This window comes from Lonchura striata, chromosome 6 (genome assembly GCF_050655825.1).
Source record: "Lonchura striata isolate lonStrDom1 chromosome 6, ASM5065582v1, whole genome shotgun sequence".
Lineage (NCBI taxonomy): Eukaryota > Metazoa > Chordata > Aves > Passeriformes > Estrildidae > Lonchura > Lonchura striata.
The window spans coordinates 28,023,029-28,044,875 of NC_140708.1; the positions used below are offsets into that span (position 1 = coordinate 28,023,029).

General features: G+C 47.2%; 1 protein-coding gene across 11 annotated transcripts in view; it reads right to left on the reverse strand.

Moving 5' to 3' along the window:
* BTRC (beta-transducin repeat containing E3 ubiquitin protein ligase) overlaps window positions 1-4,690 on the reverse strand; it is a 116,266-nt gene extending 111,576 nt beyond the window's left edge. For all 11 annotated transcript variants that reach the window (XM_085582695.1, XM_021536362.4, XM_085582693.1 and 8 more), the window contains exon 1: window positions 4,548-4,690. In XM_085582695.1, coding sequence (XP_085438821.1) covers window positions 4,548-4,595 — 48 coding nt within the window. In that variant the 5' untranslated portion in view covers window positions 4,596-4,690. The remainder of the gene's footprint in view (window positions 1-4,547) is intronic.
* Between the last annotated feature and the right edge of the window lie 17,157 nt (window positions 4,691-21,847).

Sequence of the window (21,847 nt, forward strand, 5' to 3'; positions counted from 1 at the left end):
CCATGAATTATACAGGTTCAGTGCAAGCAGAGCCTCTTTTAAAGTATAAGCCTTTGCCCATCTGTTCCATAGACACACATGCACACAACAGGAAAAAAAATTCCAACTTTATTACCCTTCAGCCTTCCATTACATTGGCTATTCCTTGCTATATTTTCTGCCAGTTATGTGGGAGCTCCTACAAACATGCAAATATAAAAATTAATGAACTTCGGAGTTTTCCCTCAATAAAAAATAAAACAACTCACAACCAAAAAAAAAAACCAACCACCAAAAAAAAAAAAAAAAAGAGAAAAAAAGAAAAAGAAATCAAAAAACAACCCAAAGATGCATCTTAAAATACAACCAGAAGGCTCTGGTTCTCCTGTGAAACTGGAAGGTCCATCAGCAGCTCATAGAATCTGATCATCCAACACAAAAAGAAAAATGGTATTTTGGGGATGAAACAGGAAAAAACACAAAGAACACTCAGACTGACTTCTTCCTATTCATAAGCCAGGAAATTAAGTGAATTACTGCAAATTCATTCATTCGTAAAAACTGAGAAAGTGAAACTCTTTTAAATATCAAGCTTTTGCTTTTCAAATGGTCCTAGATAAGGTCCCAAACTGGTCAGGTACTGTTCCAGGCACTGCTAATTAAACACAACTGAAGTTGTCACTAGTCCATTCAAGAAAACAGATGTCGCTTCATAGAGCTTTGATATTTTTCTTAAATACCTTTCAAAATGAGGAACAAAAAATATGAACTCTTATAAAAAGGGCTTTATTGTATTTTTATAGCATATTACATACCTTGTAACAATCATTCTGTTAAGTGTGAATGTCAGTTTTATTTTCTGTCCCTTTTTTCTTGGCTATTTACAAGCTTTGTAAGAATCGTTCCTTAATTAAGTCTAAACATAGTTTTATATAAATGGATTCCTGGAATTAAAAACGTTCAGACTTAGAAATGATTGTTACAGAGACTGTAACAGGCCGTAAAAAAGAATGCCACTTTAAACAAAGATTTCTCATTTTAATTAAAAAGATAATCATCAGAACATTCGTATACTTAACAGAACCATTTGAAGCTACTTTGAAAAAATATCTACTATTCTATGCAGGCTTATGTAGTTTACTTTCTATGACATTTAATCAAAGTCTCAGTTGAGCCTATCACACTCATACTTTCAATCTACTGTTTCAAACACTTATTCAAACTTGAAAGTTACTTATTGAGTGCCTTGATATGGAAATCCCATATTCCTGAATGCATAAAAGCAGAGCTCTCTATGGCAGGGGATTTTGGGTGGGACTTTTGTGTGCATTTTTTTAGGTTAATGGGCACATTCCCCTCTCTATTTAGCTAGTGCATCAGTTTATTACACACTGTACTTTATAAAGAGTGTACTTTCATCAGCAGGACTGTACAAAAAAAAAAAAAAAAAGAGACTGAAGTGAACTAAGACAGGTTCCACTCTAGTAAAATCTTTGCTGCAGCTGCAGAACACTAGACTATTTAATTTTAAAGATTGTCTTTAAATCTATGAACCATCTTTCATTCAAAAGGAAAAAAACACACCAACAAAACTTTTGAAAGATGATGTGCAGAACACATGATACAAGACACTCATTCACCAGCAAAAACAGTCTTTCCTTGTGAGCAGTGGCTTAGTATTGTGTAGTGTTCATACACAGCAATTTAATATCAGAAATAAATTAGGTCTTATTAAGACATAGAGGTAAATTGAGTAAGCAAATGAAATTAAATAAATTACTTAAATCTTAAAGTATTAGATTATACATATTGTACCTGAGCACAGATAACCAGAAAATGTAGCAGGTATCAGTTAAATGCAATACTGCTTCATTGGCAAGTAATCCAGCCAACACCAGCTACTGAGAAGGCAGCTGCCTTCTACTGCCATCAAAAAGTTACACAGACATGAGCATAGAGAAGAACAACAGAGTACTGTTTGTCTTTCAAAGCATCAAATATGGATGCTTTAAAGCAGAATAATTTAATTAATAATATTAGCACTGGATGAAGCTTTCCCATTTTTCTGTTAGACTTGGACATTAAAATGAAAATCAAATCACTAAGTCCATCTTGCCTGGTACCTTGTGATTCAAAAGAGCTGCTCAAAGTCAATGTCAAAAATTAAGTTCTCACATTTTTAAGTGGAAAAAAAAGTATTATTTTCTAGAGAAGCATAAACAAACTACCACCTCGAGGGCTGCTTTTCAGTATGAAATGAAACCTACCCCAAACACATATCAAAACCAAAACCGTCTCTCCTGCCTTTGACAATAGGCCTCATACCTCCAAAATGTACTTGAATCTTTACCTACAATGCTCTTTGGGAAGCTCCCAGGAAAATCAATAATTATTAGCAAAGCCCATCACAAGCCAAACTGTGAGCCACCTAATAAGGAAGATGCAAATGAAGCGTATCACATACTCTGATGGACAGGGTAATCCACAGTGAATGATTCAGCATTAGCTGAGAGGATGCATGAGCTGATCTGCTACCTCTGTGTGGATAACTGTACCAGTGCCACTACTGCAGTGCCTGAGCACTGTCTGAGTGCTACATGGACCAGAAAAGACATTTTCAGGAAGGGCCAGGATGATACTTGCAACTGATTGCTCCTGTATGCTGATGTATCTATCTGTGTCACCCTTCCAGAACACCAGAAGACCCCACCAAGTCTGACAAACACTTCACTTCATCAGCAGAATTAAAGGAAGAGCCATGTTCTGGACTGATGCACACTAAAGCAAAAGCCTGGGATGTGCTTAACAAAAGCTTTGCTTACTCTATTCTCAACCTGTAAGCAAAAAAACCCTAAAAAGTTCAGAATGGACAGAGAGAAGTCATATCTTTCACTGTATGTTTTACAGGCATTTTGCAAACAAGAGGCACTTAAATAAAACATGAAAGAACGTGGGTTAGCTTTTAGCTCTCAGTGCAGCCTGGTCTTGATAATTCTTCCCTTTATCTGGTGCTCTTAACAGATGCATATCCCAGAAGAGCAGCTTCCTCTCACAGGCATGCCTCTCCCCAGTGTCAGGGAGCTCTATTGTTGGAGTCCATCAATATCTGTTGTTGTCCATCTATATCAGCTATTGTTGGAGTCCATCATCATCCTGCCAGCTGCAGGATGGACAGGGATTCCCTCAGCCTCCAGACCCAATCTTACAGACAATCTCAAACCACCCGGACTAAGCCCTTGAATGAAAATCATAGCACAGGGGGCCAAAAAGCAATGTATGAGAAGTCAGCATAGCATGCTCACAATGCTGTCTGGCAGCAGACAAGAATGTTTCAGCAGAAACTTTCTGGGATGTGAAACTCACTATCTAGAGGCAGGTTGTAATTACCAAGCTTGGCCAAACACAAGTGCAGCAGGATCTGGGACACTCCTTTGGCCAACCCCACACCAAAGATGGCCATTCATTACTTCTGATTGATATCTTGCTGATTTAGGTGTCCATAGCATTTTTCCACTTCACCTAGCTGAGACTCTATAAATCTGACAAACTTGGAGACTACTAGCAAATGGCTTAAAAAGTCTCAAGAGAGAAACAAGTTCTTCCAGATGAAAAGCCAAAAGTCAAACAAGTGTATTGAAGCTCAATTAGAAATTAAAATTTGCAGCTAGTGTTTCCTCAATTTCATTTTGGGCATATGTTCTGACAATTTAATAGCATTCCTTCTTCCTGATGAGCTCAAGTTTAATTCTGTGACACTAGAAGCACTAATCCAAAACAAACTTTTAGCAAGTGCTGCCAGTCATTTGAATTATATCCTTAGGGAAGAAGAGTTCAGGGCACCTGGAATTCACATTCAATTTAGTTGGCAACACTTTGTTTTCGTTTCTAAATTTTACATTTCTGGCCAAAATGCTCAGAAACATCAACAAATTAAGAAAGAAGAATGAAGCTACCGTTTAAGTACACAATGCCTCAAATCTATGGAAATTAGCTATATTAGAAGAGCATCTTGGATGCATGTACTGTTTTCCATACCAACTCAAAACCTAAACAATGTATATGCTCCCCACAGTTCTATCAGTGATGTGCTGCTGCAGCAGCAGGTGAAACACTTAACTGCCAGGATTTAGAGATCTGGCAGGAGAATGGGAGGAAAAATAAATTACAGAGAGATGGTGAGCAGTACAGCAGGATAGTCTAAGGTGCACAAATAAAGAAAAAAATCCAAGAGTTACATGCGCAAAGCCTGCCGGTGCCTGCGGGCCCCTCTGCCAGGTCCTGCCTCACTCCGGTTTAACTTCCCCCTCTCCCAGGTGGCACCTGCAGCCGCCTCCCCCTGCTCCCGAGGCTCCCGTTGCCGGGATCTGGGGACCCTGCTCGCTGCCCTCCCCGCGGCAGGACGCCCCTCCCCGGGCCCGCTCACCGCCTTCCCCGCCCGCCAGCCCCGAGGCCCGGCTCCCCTTCCCCGCTGCTCCCCGCTCCACCTCGCCCCGTTCCCCCGCAGCCCCTCCACAGGCAGAGCTGCCCACCCTCCCCCGCCGCCTTCGCCGACCCCCGCGGCCGCTCACCATGAACTTGAGCGCCTTTTCCTGCAGGACGGCCTCGGCCGGGTCCATGGCGCTGCGGGGCCGGGCCGGGGCCGCCCCCCCGCTCAGTGCAGGCCGCAGCCAGCGCAGACGGGAACCTGCGCTGCCCCGCGCCCCCCCACCGCGCCCCGCTGCCGCACCGCGCATGCGCCGCTCCGCAGGCCCACGGGAAATGGAGTCCCCGGTCACGTCCCTGGCAAAGGGCCGACCTGCCGGATAAAACTACAAATCCCGGCAGGTTCCGGGCCTGGGGGCACGCTGGGAGCCGGCTGGCGCATGCGTTGTGTGAGCGCAAGGGCCGACGGGGGTTGTAGTAACGTGGGCCTAAGGGTGCGAGGTGCGGGCCAGGGGAGGATAGACGCGGCCGCTCGGGGCGGGCGAGGGAGGGAGGCGAGGTCCTGCAGGTGCCGTGTGGGCAGTGTCCAGCTCCAGTCCTTCCCTGCGGCTGGAAGGTACGGCTGGCTCCCGAGTCACAGCCCCGCGCTCCCAAACGCGCCGCAGGAGGGCTCGGCTGCTCCCAGGCTTTGCTCCCGCTGCGCTCCGTGCTGGCTGCCCGAGCCCATTGCTGCTGGCAAACCTAAACTGAGCCCCTGCACTGCGTGCAGAAATGTCTGGGGAAAAGTTACCAGGTCCGCAGGGGATGTGAAACTGGAAAATTTGCATCACTGGCATGGATCAAGGAGGCTGACATCATTCTGGAGAGATGTTTGTTTGAAGCCATCCTGTACATAAAAAGCCTCCCGTGGTGCTTTGGTGCCCTTCTTCTAATAATGGTTTTAGATCAATTTTCCCTGAAAATTGGACCAAGTTTTCTTTGCTGTACTAAGCAGCAAAGAGAAAAAAAGAATTGATCAGCATTCCTTGACTAGCAACTGCATATAGACAGAAAATTTATCTTATCTCCTCTGTTTCTCTGTTGCACACTTACAACATCAGCTCACGTGGCAACCATTGTTTCTAATCCTCTTTATTAAATTTGTCTCATCTCTTTCCAGTTTTTCTACATTTTTCACGGTGCCCAAAAACTTAAGCTGACGTGTATGGAGCAGCAGAGAGGAATTGCTTCCTATGGTTTTAATACCAACTATAAAACCCTGATAAGTTTTTACTTCTCTATAGCAAACAAAACACTGATTTCTAGCCAGTTTGTCATCTAGTAAAACACTCTGGTTCTTTTCCTTGCTGCATTTATATATTTGGCTCTGCATTTTAAGTGAGATACTCTGAATTTCTTCCTATTTAAATGCAAAGAAGCCAGCCACAAACATCAGCACTTGTATGTCCACGTGCAGCTCAAACCCATTGTTTTCATTCCCTGTTTGACACAGCAACAAAAGTGAAGCTTCAGGCAGGTACAAAACCTGTATCTCCTGAGTCCCAGTGCCTTCCCTCATTTTCTCTAAACACTCCATCTCCTCCAGATTTTCAGGCAGAATGATTAGAGAGAAAACAGAGGATGCAGAGAATGTGCCCATTACTGGATTCCTCCCAGGGCATGTGACTAGGTAGTGCCTTGTGATCCAGTGCCAGGAGAGTCTGCTGCAGCCAGTGACCCAGCAGAGGTGACAGGGAATGTCAGCCTTTGCAGGGTGTGATGCTGGCATGATCCATGCTCTCAGAGCAGTGGTCTAAGAGAAGGAGGAAGAGATAACCTGATGTTCTCCCTCTACAATCCCAGGGCATTGAAATCTCCCAAATAAAGCTTCCATGTCACCAGGACAAGAGGCTGCCATTCATGACCCAGCCATGCTCTTGGCTGTCGTGCTTTAAGCCCAGACTCTTAGCAGTGAAATGCCTGAAATGCTTGGCTCTAGTGGGGCTGGGCACTTTCCAGACTGCTGACAGCACTGAGAACACTCACCACGATTATATAAATAACAGTAATTATAAGGAGGGAATCCTATAATTACAAAGGGAGGGCTCCTGTAACAGCACTGAAGGCAAGCAGGGGCTGCTGGTGCTCGAGGCAGGGCTCTCCCATGTCTCCTTCCTCCAGGCATCCTGCAGCTGGCTTGGGGTGTAAATGGATCCTCCTGGTAGCAGCGTGGCAGGCTCAGAGCTTTGATTGCACGGTTTATTTGTCAATAATATCTGATGCCGACCTAATTGTTGGAAAATTGGAAAGTGTAATGCTTCAGCATTAGACACCAGTGTCCCAAAGCCCTCCAGGCTGATTGATCTGTCTGGACTGTAACTTACAGGGGATTAATGTCCCTGAACTCTGTGGAGCCAGAACTAATGAGTGTTTAGGTGCTGGACTTAAACTTGGTGGTAGAAGGTCATGGCTTGGTTACTCTGCCACACTGCCATCAGAACCCCACAACACAGAACCACTGCAGAGGGACAGGGCAGGAGCCTCAGCTGCAGCACAGAGTGACTGAGGAAAGACTCCCAGAAACAGCACTTGGCCCAGCAGCGCTGAGCATGGAGTGACACCTTGTTGTGAGAACCTCACCTGGATCTCTACGTCTGTGGCCTGACCTTGTCGCCCCTTCCCACTGTGGGATGCTCCCTGCAGCTGAATGGCCAGCTCTGCACCCACCAGCTTGCTGAGTCCTCTGTGGCCAGAGGAGATGATGATCAGCACACCAAGCTGTGACACCATCAAGGTGTCACATCAGACAGCAGGCAGAGACCAATTGGAGAGGTGTGTGGTTCATAAGGCAGGGAGAAGGCACACTTCAATAGATTTACCACCAATTATTTGTTTGAGTTGCAGGAACTGGACATGTGTAGTCAGTGCTGTCTCTGCCACAGTAGAGCTGCCCTTTACTTTTCCTTGAAACAGCAATCATACCCCCCCACCCTGCCCTCCACCCCCTCGCTGCAGAGCACTGAAACGAGCCCATATAGTGCTCAGGGGCCTCACCATCCTTCCAGATGAAGGATGCTACCTAACAGTAAAGATATTACTGTGATTATTTTTACAATAGCATATTGCTCTGTGCATTCCAGACTCTGTGGACCACATCCACGCCTGGTGTAACGCCATGTTAATTTGCTGTGGCAGTCATTAATTGGGTAAGGAACAGCTGGTGCTTTGCTTCAAGTGAAGCTGATTGGGTCAGTAAGTAAGTGGTTAAGAGATCTACAGCAGGTATAGCCCTACCTTTCTCTGCACTCCAGAGGGGTTTCACTTCTTGTCCCAGTGACCCATGGTGGAAGCAGCAAGATTTGGCCATAAAACATTAGGGAACTTTAATCAGTGCGATTCCTTTGGGCATTATTGCCTGAATTTTTAAATTTTGAATAATAAAGGATGATTTTAAATTAAATTTGTGGAGTTGCCATCTGTGTGGGCTTGGCCTTGTTTTCCTCTACTTTGGCAGTGCCTTGGCTTCATTCTTTCCAAGTTGGAGCAAAGAGGAAGGGAAGTGAAAATAAGAGAGTTCACTGGTGGAAGAATCTTTTGTTGTTCCCTTTGTCCTGCAAGAACTTGGCAGCAGCAGTAGCAGCAGCTGCTACTGGGGCTGTGTTTCACAGGGCTGAACACAGAGGCAATCTCTGGTAGCACAAGAGCTTGTGAGAAGGTGACAGGGACCCCTGCAACCAGAAACATCCCAGTGGGTCAGCTCAGCCTCTCCAGCCTTGCTTTTCCTGACAGTGTCATGTCCCACACAGGGCTCTGGCATCTCAGCTAAAGGCACTTGGTGTGCAATGGCCTAGGGAAACTGAGGGCAGAATGCCTCCCTGTAGCCTGTGGACAAAGGGTCTCTTTTAGGACAAAGGGACACTCAGTCATGCAAGAGGGAAGGGAGGGAGTCCAGGACCACACAGTATGAATTATGTTCTCTGAGCAGGACAGTACTCATTACTTGGTATAAGTAGACATGCAAAGCTGCACGTATGGAGGGGATGACCAGAGAGAAAGGCTTGTCTGCAGAGAAACCACAGTAGTGTAGGCTATAGATTAACGTCTATGGGTTGAGCTGATTATATCTCTTATGCTGCTGCAAAGGGGAGATGCATCCTCTCTCCTGTGTCTGACAGCCACATGTTTCTTCTCACCTTCTGCTGGCTCCGAAACCTATTTGCTAGCACAGTAAGCTGGTTTAGTTGACTATATTGGCAGGAAAATTATACTCAGGAAATATTAACTAAACACTTTGCTCACAAGTCAAACTGGCTTTTTCTTACAACCACACAAATGGCAAAGTTGCTGTAAGGGCAAGTGGACCAGGGCAAAGAAAGATGAGATTGGTCCCTCTTAGTTACTGGGAGCTGCTAATTCAGCAAACAGAAGGTGGAAAACTTCTTGTCTTCCCACTTGTCAGGATCCCTGGACCCTCCTGAGGGTTGAGAGCCCTCTCTGCACTAATATCATCATCACTGGCTCTGGATGGCCAAGGCAGAGTGTCTTGGAGAGAACACATCCTGAAAGTTTGGAATACTTACAGGAATCCTGAGCAGATTAAACCTGAGTTCACTTCCCATCCTACCGTAGTGGCTGCATGGTGCTGCTCCCCCACCAGATTCACTGGGCCACTGGGAAGCTGACGATGCTGAAGCCCTGGTCCCAGTCTTTTCCATAGACTCTGTAGGTGCTTTGTTTAAAAATATGGATTAAAATGAATCAGGGTGACAACATTCTTGCACAGGTGCTGTACCAACTGTTCAGCAGCCTTCCCAGACTCTGAGGTCTTGCCAGAGGCCACGGTGAGGAGCACCAGGCTGTGGCACATACAGAAACATGCACCCCAAATCCCAGCCTGCCAGGTGCCTCCAGCACAGATCTGGAAGTGCCTCTTTACCCTTAGAACAGCTCCTTCCCTCTCTGAGACCTTGCTACCTCCCCTGGGGTGTGTCCTTTGGTGTTTGCAGCACCTTCCATCAGCCTGTCCTTGACACAGCAGCAATGACAAATTCATCAGTCCTTCAGCAAATACGAGTCCAGAGGAGCATTGCTGGGAGCTCAGTGCTGCTGCCTGAAGGGTGGCAAAGGGGAAAGAAAGATTTCTTCTTACAAGGACAAAAAACAAACCCAAACCACCAAACCTGACCCGACAGAACAAAAACAACCCCAACAAGTACCTTGTAGTCAGAACAGCCTTTTAAAGCCTCATGAATATTTAGTTTGTCCTCATGTAAAATATATGACTTTGTGTAAGGATCAGGCAAAGGAGGTGCATGATTTTTTTCTGATTTATGGGCCCAGCAACGGATTATTCATAGCAGAGCAGCTGTGTGGAAAGATTCATCCACTGCAAAATGTGATTGTACATCAGGCAGTGTGAGGGAACAGAGCTATGACTAATGGCTACTTTACATATAAATGAGAAGGTTTTCGCTAGGAACTGTAAAAAAATACAATCGTTCAGCTGACGGGCCTGGCCTCTTTATCGAAAGTGCTGCACAGGGGCCAAGGAAACAAGGAACAAGCCTGGCTGAAGGCACTGCCTTCTCTCACATCCTTCAACATGCAATAAATGAGGCAACAGCAGTCACGACTTCCAAGGGCCAAATTTGTTGCTAGCATCAATCTGCAATGGGGAAAGGCAGATGTTTCTCCTCCTACCTTGAATGCTCCTGAAGTCCCTCCTGGCCAGGCAGGGATGGATCCTGCTTTAAGCATCATGCTCAAAAGCAGAAGGGCAGCATGAGCTAGGGTGCTTGGCACAAACCCCAGCATAAACCCTTTGCTTCCCCTCCCCACTGTGATCACAGCACCCCCCTCGCTCGCTCTTCTAGCCGAGACGGGTTGTCTAGACGTTGCAGTTGTGGACAGATGTTGGGGCTGTAATTTATAACAACGGCCTCCAGAAGGCAATTCCAATTTGTTTCGCTAAAGCTTTAAGTTACAGGCAGCAAGATCTCCTGTAAATACTTTTGAGTTACAGAGTAAGTATATAGGAGAGTTTTCCTGGCAAAAGCCCACTTACTGCAGTGACTGTGCCTTTCTCCATATCACAGAGGCACTTTACAATGCATAGATCCAAAAGTCATTGCCCTCTGCCATGGACCAAACGAGTCCAAGAGTGACCTGGGTTCCAGGAGCTGAAAGACATGCAGTTCTTACAGGTTGCTTCTACAGCATCATTCACTGCTCAGAAGAGGAGTTTGGAATCCTGCCTGCAGAGTTAACCCATTCATTCATGTGCACCTCATTCCTCATGGGGCATTTTCCTGTCGTTTGGTGTCTGAAGGAGAACTCAGAAAGGGAGATTTTCCCAGCCCTTTCCCCCAAGAGGGACACCTCTCTTGAAAGCCCTCATGGGAAAGATTTCCCTCTAGGAAATGACTCACACAGCCTTGTCTCTGCCCCAGTTCCTACCAATCCTCTTCAGAGCAGAGTAGGCATCACAAGGCCTTCTCCCTCCCTCTCCCAATATCTCAGAAACTCCTTTTGCTGCCCTAACCTTCCTGTGAAAGGCAACCATGGTACCAGTTTTGCAAACCTGCAGCAGATACCGTGACAATGAAGAACCCAGAGCTGTGTGTCTGTAGCCATGGGCAAAGAGGGCACCAAAGAGTCACAAGCAACTACTTTGAGCACTTCTGCCATTCAAAACCTTCCAACCAGAGGTTAGATAAGAAAGGGAGAACTCCTCCAACACTGTTTCATAGCGCCTACAGTTCATCTGCTTGCAGAGTCTGGGCGGGGGGGGGAAAGATAGAAGCCCTTTAGCAATTGTTTTTCCTGCAACTGTGTTTGTGCAGGTTGTTCCTAAATTGAGCAGCACAGTCTTTGTCACAGAGCACTGAAGTGCTCTGCAGTGGCTGTATTGGTGCAGAGGTGCATGAGTTCCTATAGAGGCATGTGCTGAACTGTCTGGAAGTCCCTTCAACAGTCCCTAATAAATTCCAAAAGCTGGTAGTAATATCCAGCAGCCAGGCAGGCCCCAGAAATGCCACTCTGTAGCAGATTCAATCATGCTAGGTGCACTTCTGGAGGATCGCTGCCCAGGAAACTGGCAAACTCCTTCATTTCAGACTGCATAGATTTCCACATTTGTAAGTCTGCCTGTCCCATTCATCTCTATGGCTAGGCCATCATACTGGTGAAAATCTGCAGAAGAGCTCTGCGTGAATAAAACCACTAGAAAACAGATACATGAGGTTTTATCTCAAGTTCATTAGAGGTGAACATATTTGGAGACTGGAAAATAGCATACAGCTGAAATCCCACCTTTAAGAGTCCCAGCACAGGACATCAACCAAAAGAAAATTAAATCTATATATTTATATAAAAATCATGTTTAACTTATAAATATATATTTAACTTATATATATTTGAAACAAAGAGCATAGAGTGTGGCTGGAGCACAGTCAACCACTATGACCATTTCATCCATAAAGCAAGATTATGGAGAAACAGGACTCTGTAAAGTCTAGAAGACACAAAGTGCTTCAATTAGAGGACATTTGTGTGAGGTTTGGATTAGAGACATGCTCCATTTGGATTTGCAGCTGAAAGTCTGCAGCCTTTTGAGAGAGTCAGAAAGAGAAACCCATTGATCTCCCAGAGGAGTGGGAGCAGACACCAAACCAGCACAACCACACTTTGTAAAATGTGTGTCACTTTGGTTCTAGAGTTTGCAATTAAAGCAAAGGAAAACAGCAGTTTTCATGTTTCTAGCCAAATTAAAAAGTCTTACTTTCCCCAGCCCCCAAAAGTTTAATCTCAGATTTAATGAAACATTTAATTTGAAGCAATATATCTTAATTTGTGGGGAAGCAATTTATTGAATTAAAGTAAATAAAGTAATAAATTATTTATTGTTCTTTAATTTTGAATTTTTCAGCAGAGCGATCAGCTGAATTCAAGGCAAAACAAATGTCTGAGCCCCCATTTACCTTCATCTGCAAAGAGAATGCTTGATGCCTCTTTCAACTCAGCATGGTGTGAGAGAAGGTCTTGAAGGAGAGGCTTTTCTAGGAAGGAATCAGACTTTTGGCCCTCAGCTCCTTTTACTACCACAAAGGCACATTTCTACACCGCTTTGCATACCTGTGATTATCAGTGCAGGAGAGGCACAGTGGTGCGGCAGCTCATTCTGCAGGCAGCATTCAGACCAGCCCAAGGCAGGCAGATGGTTTCATCCATGGGAATCTGACTTGGACACTTTTCTGTGCCCTGAAGGATGTGTACGGATTAGGATCCAGAAGTGGATTTTCTTCATTTCTGCTTTAAAATGGGAAAGCAGAGCAGGCATCTTAAGTTTAGGTTACTCTTCCAAAACACATCACAGTTGCAAATTCCATACCCAATACTTGCAGTCCAGCCAGCTGCTGCTGAGCCCCAGCCTGGAGCTGTGCTGTCCCTACCAAGGGAGAAAAGCCAGATTTTCATGGGAGAGGACTGAGAGAGGACAGGAAGGACAAGGACTTATGCCTCACTTGCACACTTTGTGCCCTGAACCAGCTTCCAAAGTAAAATACAAATCCAAATGCTGCATCTTATGCATTTCCAGATCCCATGTAGGAACCTTAGCAACTGATGGAATAGAAAGCCAAGGTTGAGGTGCACAGATGACCCCAAGGAAGCAAACAAAACAGACCCTGCAACTTCCCCAGCAGTCAAGAGGATAAGGTGGCCCTGTGACTAGTCGGCTCCATGGGCATGAAGCCTGGGGCTAGTACTGCTGTTTCCAGAGAGTTGGACTGGACAATTCCCTCTGCTGTTTGCTCAAGCACTTCCAATTAAACCCAGTGGAATTCAATCTCTTATTCTTAATAAACTTCCCTGTTTCCTTGCCAACTCCCCTCTGGACACCAAGACGCTATTACTCCAAACACAACAGGAAAGGGCTATTTTTTTCAGCAAACTTTCTGACTGAAGAGGCAAGCGCAATCCCCCCTAGCAGGATCTGAGCCATTAGAATCCATGAAAATTAACTGCAAATAAACACTGGGGAGGGGAGGGGGACCGGGGCTGCCAAGCCACAGCAAAAAGGTTGTGCACGTGCTTCCCCAGACAAGTGAACACCTGCAGTTGCTAAATAGTGTGTACCTGCACATGGGACCCAAAATGGAATTTGGGAACTTGTGTTCTGCTGCGAGCATTTGTATCTCCAAGGATGCTACCCCTTATTTCGATGCCACCACATGTCCATTTTCATGTATCCCAGGCATGCAGTTCTCTGGGTGGGGAAGCTCTAAAAGCCCCTTTCTTGTTGCTAACACCACTCTACAGCATGCACACGTAAGGAAGCTCTGCAGCCCCCCTCCTCCAGCTTAGAGTCCTCATCCCCACGTGCTACATCTCCATTGCACAGACCCAGAAGATTAATGCAGCCATCTCCCCTTTCCCAAAGCCCTGGTCGCAGATTTGCAAGGCAGGAGCCTCCTTCTCCTCTCTCCTCTCCCTGACAGATGCCTCAGAGCCCGGGGCCGCAGTTAAGGTGACAAGATTCAGCAATTCTTTATGAACATTTCATTCCCGCTCGCTACACGACGTAAATTAGATGGTGTGTTACATTCGGGCAAGAAGCACGATATGTCACTGTGGCGCCGGCCCATTGGATGGAGAGGCTAATCCTGCCGTGAATTTCATTACTGCTTTTATGCCATCGGAATTAGCTCGGTGACAGCGAGCCTGATTGTCTTTCACTAGGGGTTTGCTGGGGCACGGGAAGGCTTCCTCCCTGATGGGAGCACTGCCGAGTGACCCCGCTCTGTGGCCGCTCATTGTGCCTTCCCTGGGGCAGGGAGGGAGTGGTGTCCAGCTCATGGGGAGCTTTGATATTCCTCCTCCCCAGTGCTCACATAAAGAGATTGAAGGATTCCCTTGCATGGGTGCAGCCAGGATGATGACAACTCTCTTCCCTGTATCAGGAAGGTGTTTTATCCCACCCCCTCACCTTTACGTTTACATAGGCAGCTGTCCTGAGGACGCTCTTCTTGCTACGATGGATTCCTCATTCTCCCACCACACACTGTGTCAGGTACCAGTGCTTGAAAGCCCAGAGCCTGAGATTGCACAAACTGCAATCTATGCTGCAGCTGGGCCAAACTCAGTTCTCATATCAGTGTCTGCTCTTGTGGGTTTCATGCCCTTGCCCAGCATAAGAGGAGATGAATGACTCAGGCTCAGTTTGGCCGAGTTTCCTCCTGAAGCATCCTGATAAAGAATATCATAAGTCTGGGTGACTCAGCAGGTGCTGACTATAGGGAGTGAAGCTGGACAAGTTGAACCCATCCTGTGTTTATCACTCCATCTTGTTTATCATACCATCCTCCTGTTATAGTGCTACTGCTAATCAGGGTGCAAAGCCAGGAACACACAAGAGCTTTCCAAAGAGCCAGCACTTACCTAGGTGAGATTGCTGAGAGGTCGGACACCCTAAGGGTGGCTCCCAGTAAGAAGTGGCAGAGAGAAATCTGGGATACCTGGAGAGCCCAAGCAAAGCAAAGGTAGGGCTGGCCACATGCACATCCTGTACCCACTTAGCAAGTTTCACATTCCCTGGTGAAACAAGGGGTCTCAGAAGCATGCTGTGAACTGTTCCCTGATGCTGTCTCCAGACTCAGCCATCAGGAGTCTGCTGAACCTGGGCACCTACATTTCATAAACATCATGGCTTTATTTCTCCAAACCTAGCTTCTGGAAATACTTTCTCCCTCCCTGAAGGCCCATGGCAGTCCTACACCAGCCCACCTCTTACGGAAGCATTTGACCTTTCTCCTGGTGCTTTTGAACACTGCTGCCATTTACAATGTTTAAATGTCAGTGTGATGCCCTCCAGGGGTTCAGAAGATTGAGCTACAAAACACTTGAAGGTTGCAGATGACGTTGGTGATGGTCACCAGGCTGATCTAATTGGTTCTGCACCCTAGCATCAGTTCAGAAACCAAATTGCAGGACCAGGGATAGGGGCACGTATTGATCATCACAGGCTATCATACCAGTGCATCTCCAAAGTTCAGGTTTTGTGGTTCTGCATAGTTACAACTTCAAAGCCTCCTCCAGTGGTGGATATGGCCCCTGGAAAATTCATAGGAGGCTTCAAAGCCAGGCAACTAGCAGGAAAAAAACTCTTATGACATATATGGCTGGAAGGTCTAGGTATGCACCAGCTCCTGAAGTGCTCTCTGCCTCCAGACATTCATCCTGCTCTCCTTCTGGCCATCCCAGTGTCTTGTCCCAGGACAGCTTTGGGTGATCCAATACTCAAAGTACTGGTGCACAAACTTCAGAACATCCCCTGGGGTACTGAAGGAGCCCTCCTGTGCTGGGTGTTGTACAAACACTGCATGGGGAAAAGTCCTGTTTTGCCCTAGCAGGAAAACTGATATCCATAACTAGCAAAGGACAGCATTGCACTTACCGGAGGTCAAATCCACCTGGCTGGGTGCTGCCAAAGGGCAAATTAGATCTGAAACCCATCCCTAAGTGTGAATCTAAGAGCAGAGATGGTCTAACTGTACAGTCTGGATATCTGGAGAGAGCCAGTAATGTCAATGTCTGGAGCTCTGCTCTGTACGGTTGGACCCCTCCTCCCACTCTCAGGACAAGAGGATGCAGAGCCCTAATGCATATCTATTAGTCAAAGTGTTCTCCTCTTAGGTAAGCACTTTGGGAAGCTTGCCTGGTCCCTCACAGTAATACTCCATTAGTCCTTCATTTCAATTAGTGGGAGGAGGAGTGGGAGGGGATGGGAAGAGCAGGAGGAAGTTAACAACCGATTTGGGTTGATAAACTACATAAGAGGTTTGTCAAAGACAGGAAAAGGAATAAAAGCAGTCAAACCTCAGATGTTTGCAGGACAAATGCTTGAAGGTACTGAAGAACAAGGTGTAGTAGACAAGGGCTCCTGAACCCTCCCCAAAGGAGGGGGCAGGATGCAGCCCTTCCTCTGTCCTTTGGGATGGGGGAGCAGGTAACACCTGGAGCTTGGATGGGAATGGCATCCCCTTGCCAGCAGTTTGATGGATCTGTTATTGAGTTCAACCAGGATGAAAAAAATAAGTAAAAATAAAAATGAGGATATAATCTGCTGTTTTGTCCACAGTCTTCTTGATAGAGTTTTCCTCTTCTCCACCATCAAGTTTAATGCAAACATGCCCCCAGACAGCAGGGCAAGGGTAGAGGACCTCAGTGTTCAGAAGAAATCAGATTGGCTTTGTGACATGTCATGAGAGGTGACAGTCAAACCCCAGAGGGCAGAGAGTGTCCTTTCTCGGGAGATCACCGGGGTCCAGGTCCCACTGTCTGAGTAATGTCAGTCACTGCTTTCCATAGCTCGAGAAACCTTCCTAACCCGGGAGTTATCCAAACCTGGAAAGGACTCACTTGTGATAGGGAACAGGCTCTAGGCAGATCCAGCAGGAAACGGTCATTGGAGAAAGCAACTGTTTGGGCACCACAGCAAATGACTGTCCCTCAGCCCAGCTCTATCACCCCATCACAAAGCGCCCCACGACAGAAGCAAGGGCGGGAGAGGATGGTCCCTCCTAGCCCCCAGCCCAAAACCAGCCCATCAGCACTCTGAGCAGCACTTCCCTCCCCTCCAAGCCTCTCCTCTTGCTGTGCCAATCGTCCAGGCTTCAGGCAGAGCTGATTCATAGAGACAGCTCTCCCGGCAGCCGAGAGCAGTCTCGGCTGGATTTGCCCCCAGACGCAAGAAAGCCTTGGACAGATAATTCATCGTGCAGCCCGACGCAGCCGAGACAAGGCCAGGAGCTGTACAGAGCAAAAATAAAAAAGTCACCGGGACTCCCCATATCATATATATATCAGCCGGCAACAGCTCCATCGGGAGCAAAGGTATTCAAGCATTGGAAAGAGAGTGCTTAGCAGTAAAATAGGTCCTGGAAGCCCTCGGGCACTATTTACTGGGGAATGAATCTACCTTGGTGACTGATTGCAGCCTTTTAACCTGGATAAATCAGATGACAGATAAGAGCGTCTCCCAGGTAGCCCTGCCGGCAGGTACCTCCATTACAGCCCCATCCATTTCAGCCAGCTCTGTCACCCACCGGGGACTCGTAGCCTGCTGTGTGGGGTGAGCCCTGTGCCAGGATCCGTTGGTACAGGTGCCTTCTGGTTTTTGGGTACCTCTGCTCTTCTCTATATGTCAGGGAAGGTAAGGAAGCCTTTTCCAGCTAGAGAAGAAGCAAAAGCAGCTGCAAAGCTGAGGACTCATCCCTCCCTGTCTCTGTAACTCCAAATCAACCCATACCCCAGACTGCTGCTGGGGGTGGGGAAAGGACATGCAATAGATGCCAGCCTAGGTTTCTGCGCTACACCACTCCAGCACACTTTTCTCATCTGCAGAGGGCACCTTCCAGGCTGCTTGCAGCAGGACCCTGAATCAGCCTATATCACATCTCAGAGATGGCAGAGATAAAGCCATCCCCAAAGCCACTTATACTGCAAGGACAGCCATCAGCTGGGAAAGAAGCTTGATTTATATAAGGACACTTACAAGTCATGAATGCTCACAGGCAGGAGTGAACAGGTAGCCTGTCTCAGTCTTTCATTTTGAGAGATGCCCTGTCTGCTACCCCATGGCACATATTAACTAGGATCCAAGTGTCTGTAATATGCAGCTTCCCTGCTTATCCTGTCCCAGAGACAAGCTGCAGGGACCGAGTCTTCCATCTCCCTATGTGGCTCTCCAGCAAAGCAGTCAGGAGCAGTGGCAGTGCTGCACAGGAGTGCCATGAGCATGGCAGCCCCTGGCCATGTGCTTTTCAGGCTCAGGGCATGCAGGGCTGGTTTTGCATGCACTGTCCAGCCAGGTCAGCCGCAGCCCACCGCGGAATTGGCAGGTCAACAACATCAGAGTCTGCCTCAGGCAATCTGTTGCTGCTCCTTTGTGTTTTCCTGCCTGTTTTCCCCCTTTGAACACTCAAAACTTGCAAGCACACATTTAACATCCACAATTTCAGCCACTGCGAAGTCTAGGCACCATCCTATACTATTTCTGCTCCTAATGCCTTTTATTGCTGCTTCAGCCTTTGGAGGGCTCCAGTAACTCAACACTCCCCTTGCAACTCTCCCGACACAGCAAGGAGTGCTCATGAGGAACACTGACATTTCAACAGCCACTTGAGCAATTAGCACTCAATAAATCCCTTTATCTTTCAAAAAGCAGAACCAGTCCTTTCCACAATGCAGCTTGCCCACAGGCACCTTTCTGGGGCAGAGTAGAGACCTTATCTCCTTCCCTCTCCTGCTTTATAGATTTGAGGAAGATCACAAAGGGCACAAACAGGTGTTCTAGCACCTTATAACCCAATCCTGTGCTCTGCTGCTCTCTCCAGCACAGCTCCCACCTAGGGCCAGATGCTGATGTTCAAGAGAATTAATTATCCACATGAGATAATAATCCTAAGAAAAGCACTGGGTGGAGAGGAGTTAAAGGAACAGTGCTTTTGTCTTTGAGATAGACTCTGGGGTTAGAAAACCTCACAGTGCTCCACCAGTGCTCCCAAACAAGAGACTACTGAAAACTTAGAAAGCAGACAAGTGTGGGAAGGATGCAAGGGAATTAAACTTTGGCTTAGCAAGTTGGATCAGCATGGTCTGGAAAGTGCAAAATTGTTTCTGAGTTTCTGTGCCTTGGTACAATAGCTTCTGGAGTGAGGATAGGAAACAAAATCAAACTGACATATCTTGAGTCTCTCCATATGGGAGTGCTCCCTACCATGCCATTCCTGTGACAGCTGGGTGCCAGTTTCAGCTAGAGGCATGCAGAGCAGGCACGGGATGTTAACTGGGGCTGAATGCAGAGCCGTGCATGTAGTACAGGGACAGTGGTGCCCCAGTTGCACCAGAACATGCACAGTGATGCTCAGTCTGCCAGAAACCCCCAATATCTGTCACTAACCCTATATGGCTGGTTTAAACTCATCAGGCTGCAATTTTTGGAGTTGCTGAAATGAGCAGGAACTCCTTGTCAGGGTTATTCCTGAGAAGCCTGCAGAAGGGTATTCTTCTCTGCAGCAGCTGTTAATCATGTTGGGAACCAGAAGAGGATTTGATCCAGCAAGCTGCCTCTCATTGGGAAAATCCAGGCAATGCCCTAATGTCCTGCAAATGCTCTGCTCTCTGTAGTGGTTTGGATCAAGTACCTGATCCCTATGGGAATTACTTTTTTTTTTTTTCCAATTTTTTTTTTTTTTTTTTTTTTTTTTTTTTTTTTTTGTGGTAGGGTTGTTTTCAGTGGGATTGTTCCCCTGATCTAGCCTCCATACATCCTCAGGGACAGCAGACCTGAACGGGGTTAGACAAACAGCTTGGCTGAGCAGCAGGGGTGAGGGTGCCCTGGGGCAGGATTAATCCCGGTTTGACACATTTCCCACACACCAGAGCATTCGAGCTGAGATGGAGATGCTCCAGGGAGCCGGGTAGGGGTGGGTAGGCTTCGGGGACCAGGACGTTCCCTCTACTCAGCCACACAACCTAAAGCATGTCCTGCCCCATTCTAGGGGCATGATGCAGATAGGACAAGAAGGCAGTGACTGCGTGTCTGTCCAAACAGGTCTGCTAGTCCAGTCCGGTTCCACGTACCCAGGAGGTCAAAGAGAGATGAAGCCGTGTGTGTGAGGACTGGAAAGCACCGAGGATCCACACAGAGCCTGACCTCCCTATCCATCAGAGATCGCACCCTGGAAGCTTATTCAGCCATCATTAGTATGCAAAGACTGTGATCCGAGGGAGGGGGGAGAGAGAAAGGGAGAGGGAGGGTGGGGGGAGAGAAGGAAGGGAGAGAGAAAGAGAGAAAAAGCCAGTTGTTTTATTCATGGCTGGTGATATTATAGACTGAGTGAAAATCACATTATCGTAATGGGAAAGTTAGAGTTGCCGTGATGATGCCCTGAAGCTTGTGTGCTGATTGGGGTGTGATTGCTATCTGTATTTATATGTAGAAAGCAAAGTTCACTGCCAGTTCAAGATGGTGGAGCCTGCTTCTTCATGCTACATAATTCTTCAGTAGGGAGAAACTAAGAGCAGCCGGGACTGCTGAGCAGGCGTGGGGGCTCCCGCCGTGCGGGGCCGCGGGCAGAGATGGTTTGGATGGTTTGTGCCCGGGGCGCGCTGCCGCCGAGCCGGGAGCGGGCTGGGGGCAGCGGCTGTCAGGGATGGGGCAGTAGGTGCGAGCACCCGGGTGCGTTTGTCTGCGAGTAATTCTCACAGCCCTGGTTGTTCGTGATGCCAAGGAAACTGAGCCGCCGTTTCAGTTTTGAGGATCCAGAGGGATGGAAGCTGCAGAGCAGCGAGAGGAGGGGATCAGTGTAAATGTCGTGGTGCTGTTTGCAGGCTGCAGAGGACTGCAAGGGCTTTGGGGATGTGAATTATTGATGCCTCTGGTATTTCTGTGAGATGGAGAGTCAGCGTGACATTCTGTGGACTCTGCATGTCCCATGCATTAGCCAACTTTCCCCGTCGGCCCTCAAAGATTTCTTGGGTGAAGAAGCAACCTTGGACTTTCTACTTCAAACTCCAGCTTCAGCTCTACAGCTGGGATGGTGCTGGGTGTCCGTGCAGCAGCATGTAGTGGAGATGTAGGTGAGTTCTTTTGGAATAAATCCATGCAAAGAAAAGGATGATGCTCAAAACCCTCCAACCTCACTCCTCTTCTGCCACTCCTGTCACTCATGTCTGACTGCTGTAGATCCTGGTCCCATCCTGCTGCTGGCATCCTGGAGAGCCTGTAAGTCCAAGAACATGTTCCAGACCAGGAGCTGCTATCCATCATACAGCAGCACTTGGGAAACCTCCTGTGGGATGAGGACAAGTCATGATCACCAGCTTCCCCCAGGCAGTCACAGAGAGGAGATCCAGGGATGAAAAGTTACTGCTCTGCCTGGAACTCAAGCAAGTGCCCTGATACTGCAGCCCAAGGCAACTTGCAGGCACGAGTTTTTTAGATACCAAAGTGACACACATTAAAAAGATAAACTATGAACTGTGCATCTGTCAGCAGTAACGCTGAGGTTGTGCTGGCACCCCAGTGTCCCTGAGTTCTCCTACCAAGGACACTTTCCAGCAGGCTCCTGCATCTGCAGAGGCGTGTTGGCATCCAAGGGGTGCATTTACCATGTGTTTTTGGGCACAGTTTGAGAGAATAACAAAAATCAAAGGTTGAGGAAAACAGAGGGTGTTATTAAACAACAAAAGAGGAAAATAAATATAACTAGTCTTGCAGAGGTAAAGTGAGGCAGATATTGGGAGGTGGGAAGAACAGAGAAATATGCTAAGTTCTTTCTTTCAGTGGGGTTTATAGCAAGCTTAAATGTGCTCTACTCCCACTGGAAAACCTTCTTAGTCAGCTCAGCTGTGTGCCTCACATCTTGCTGTTGCTTTTTGCTTTCACCCCGCCATGAGGACCTGC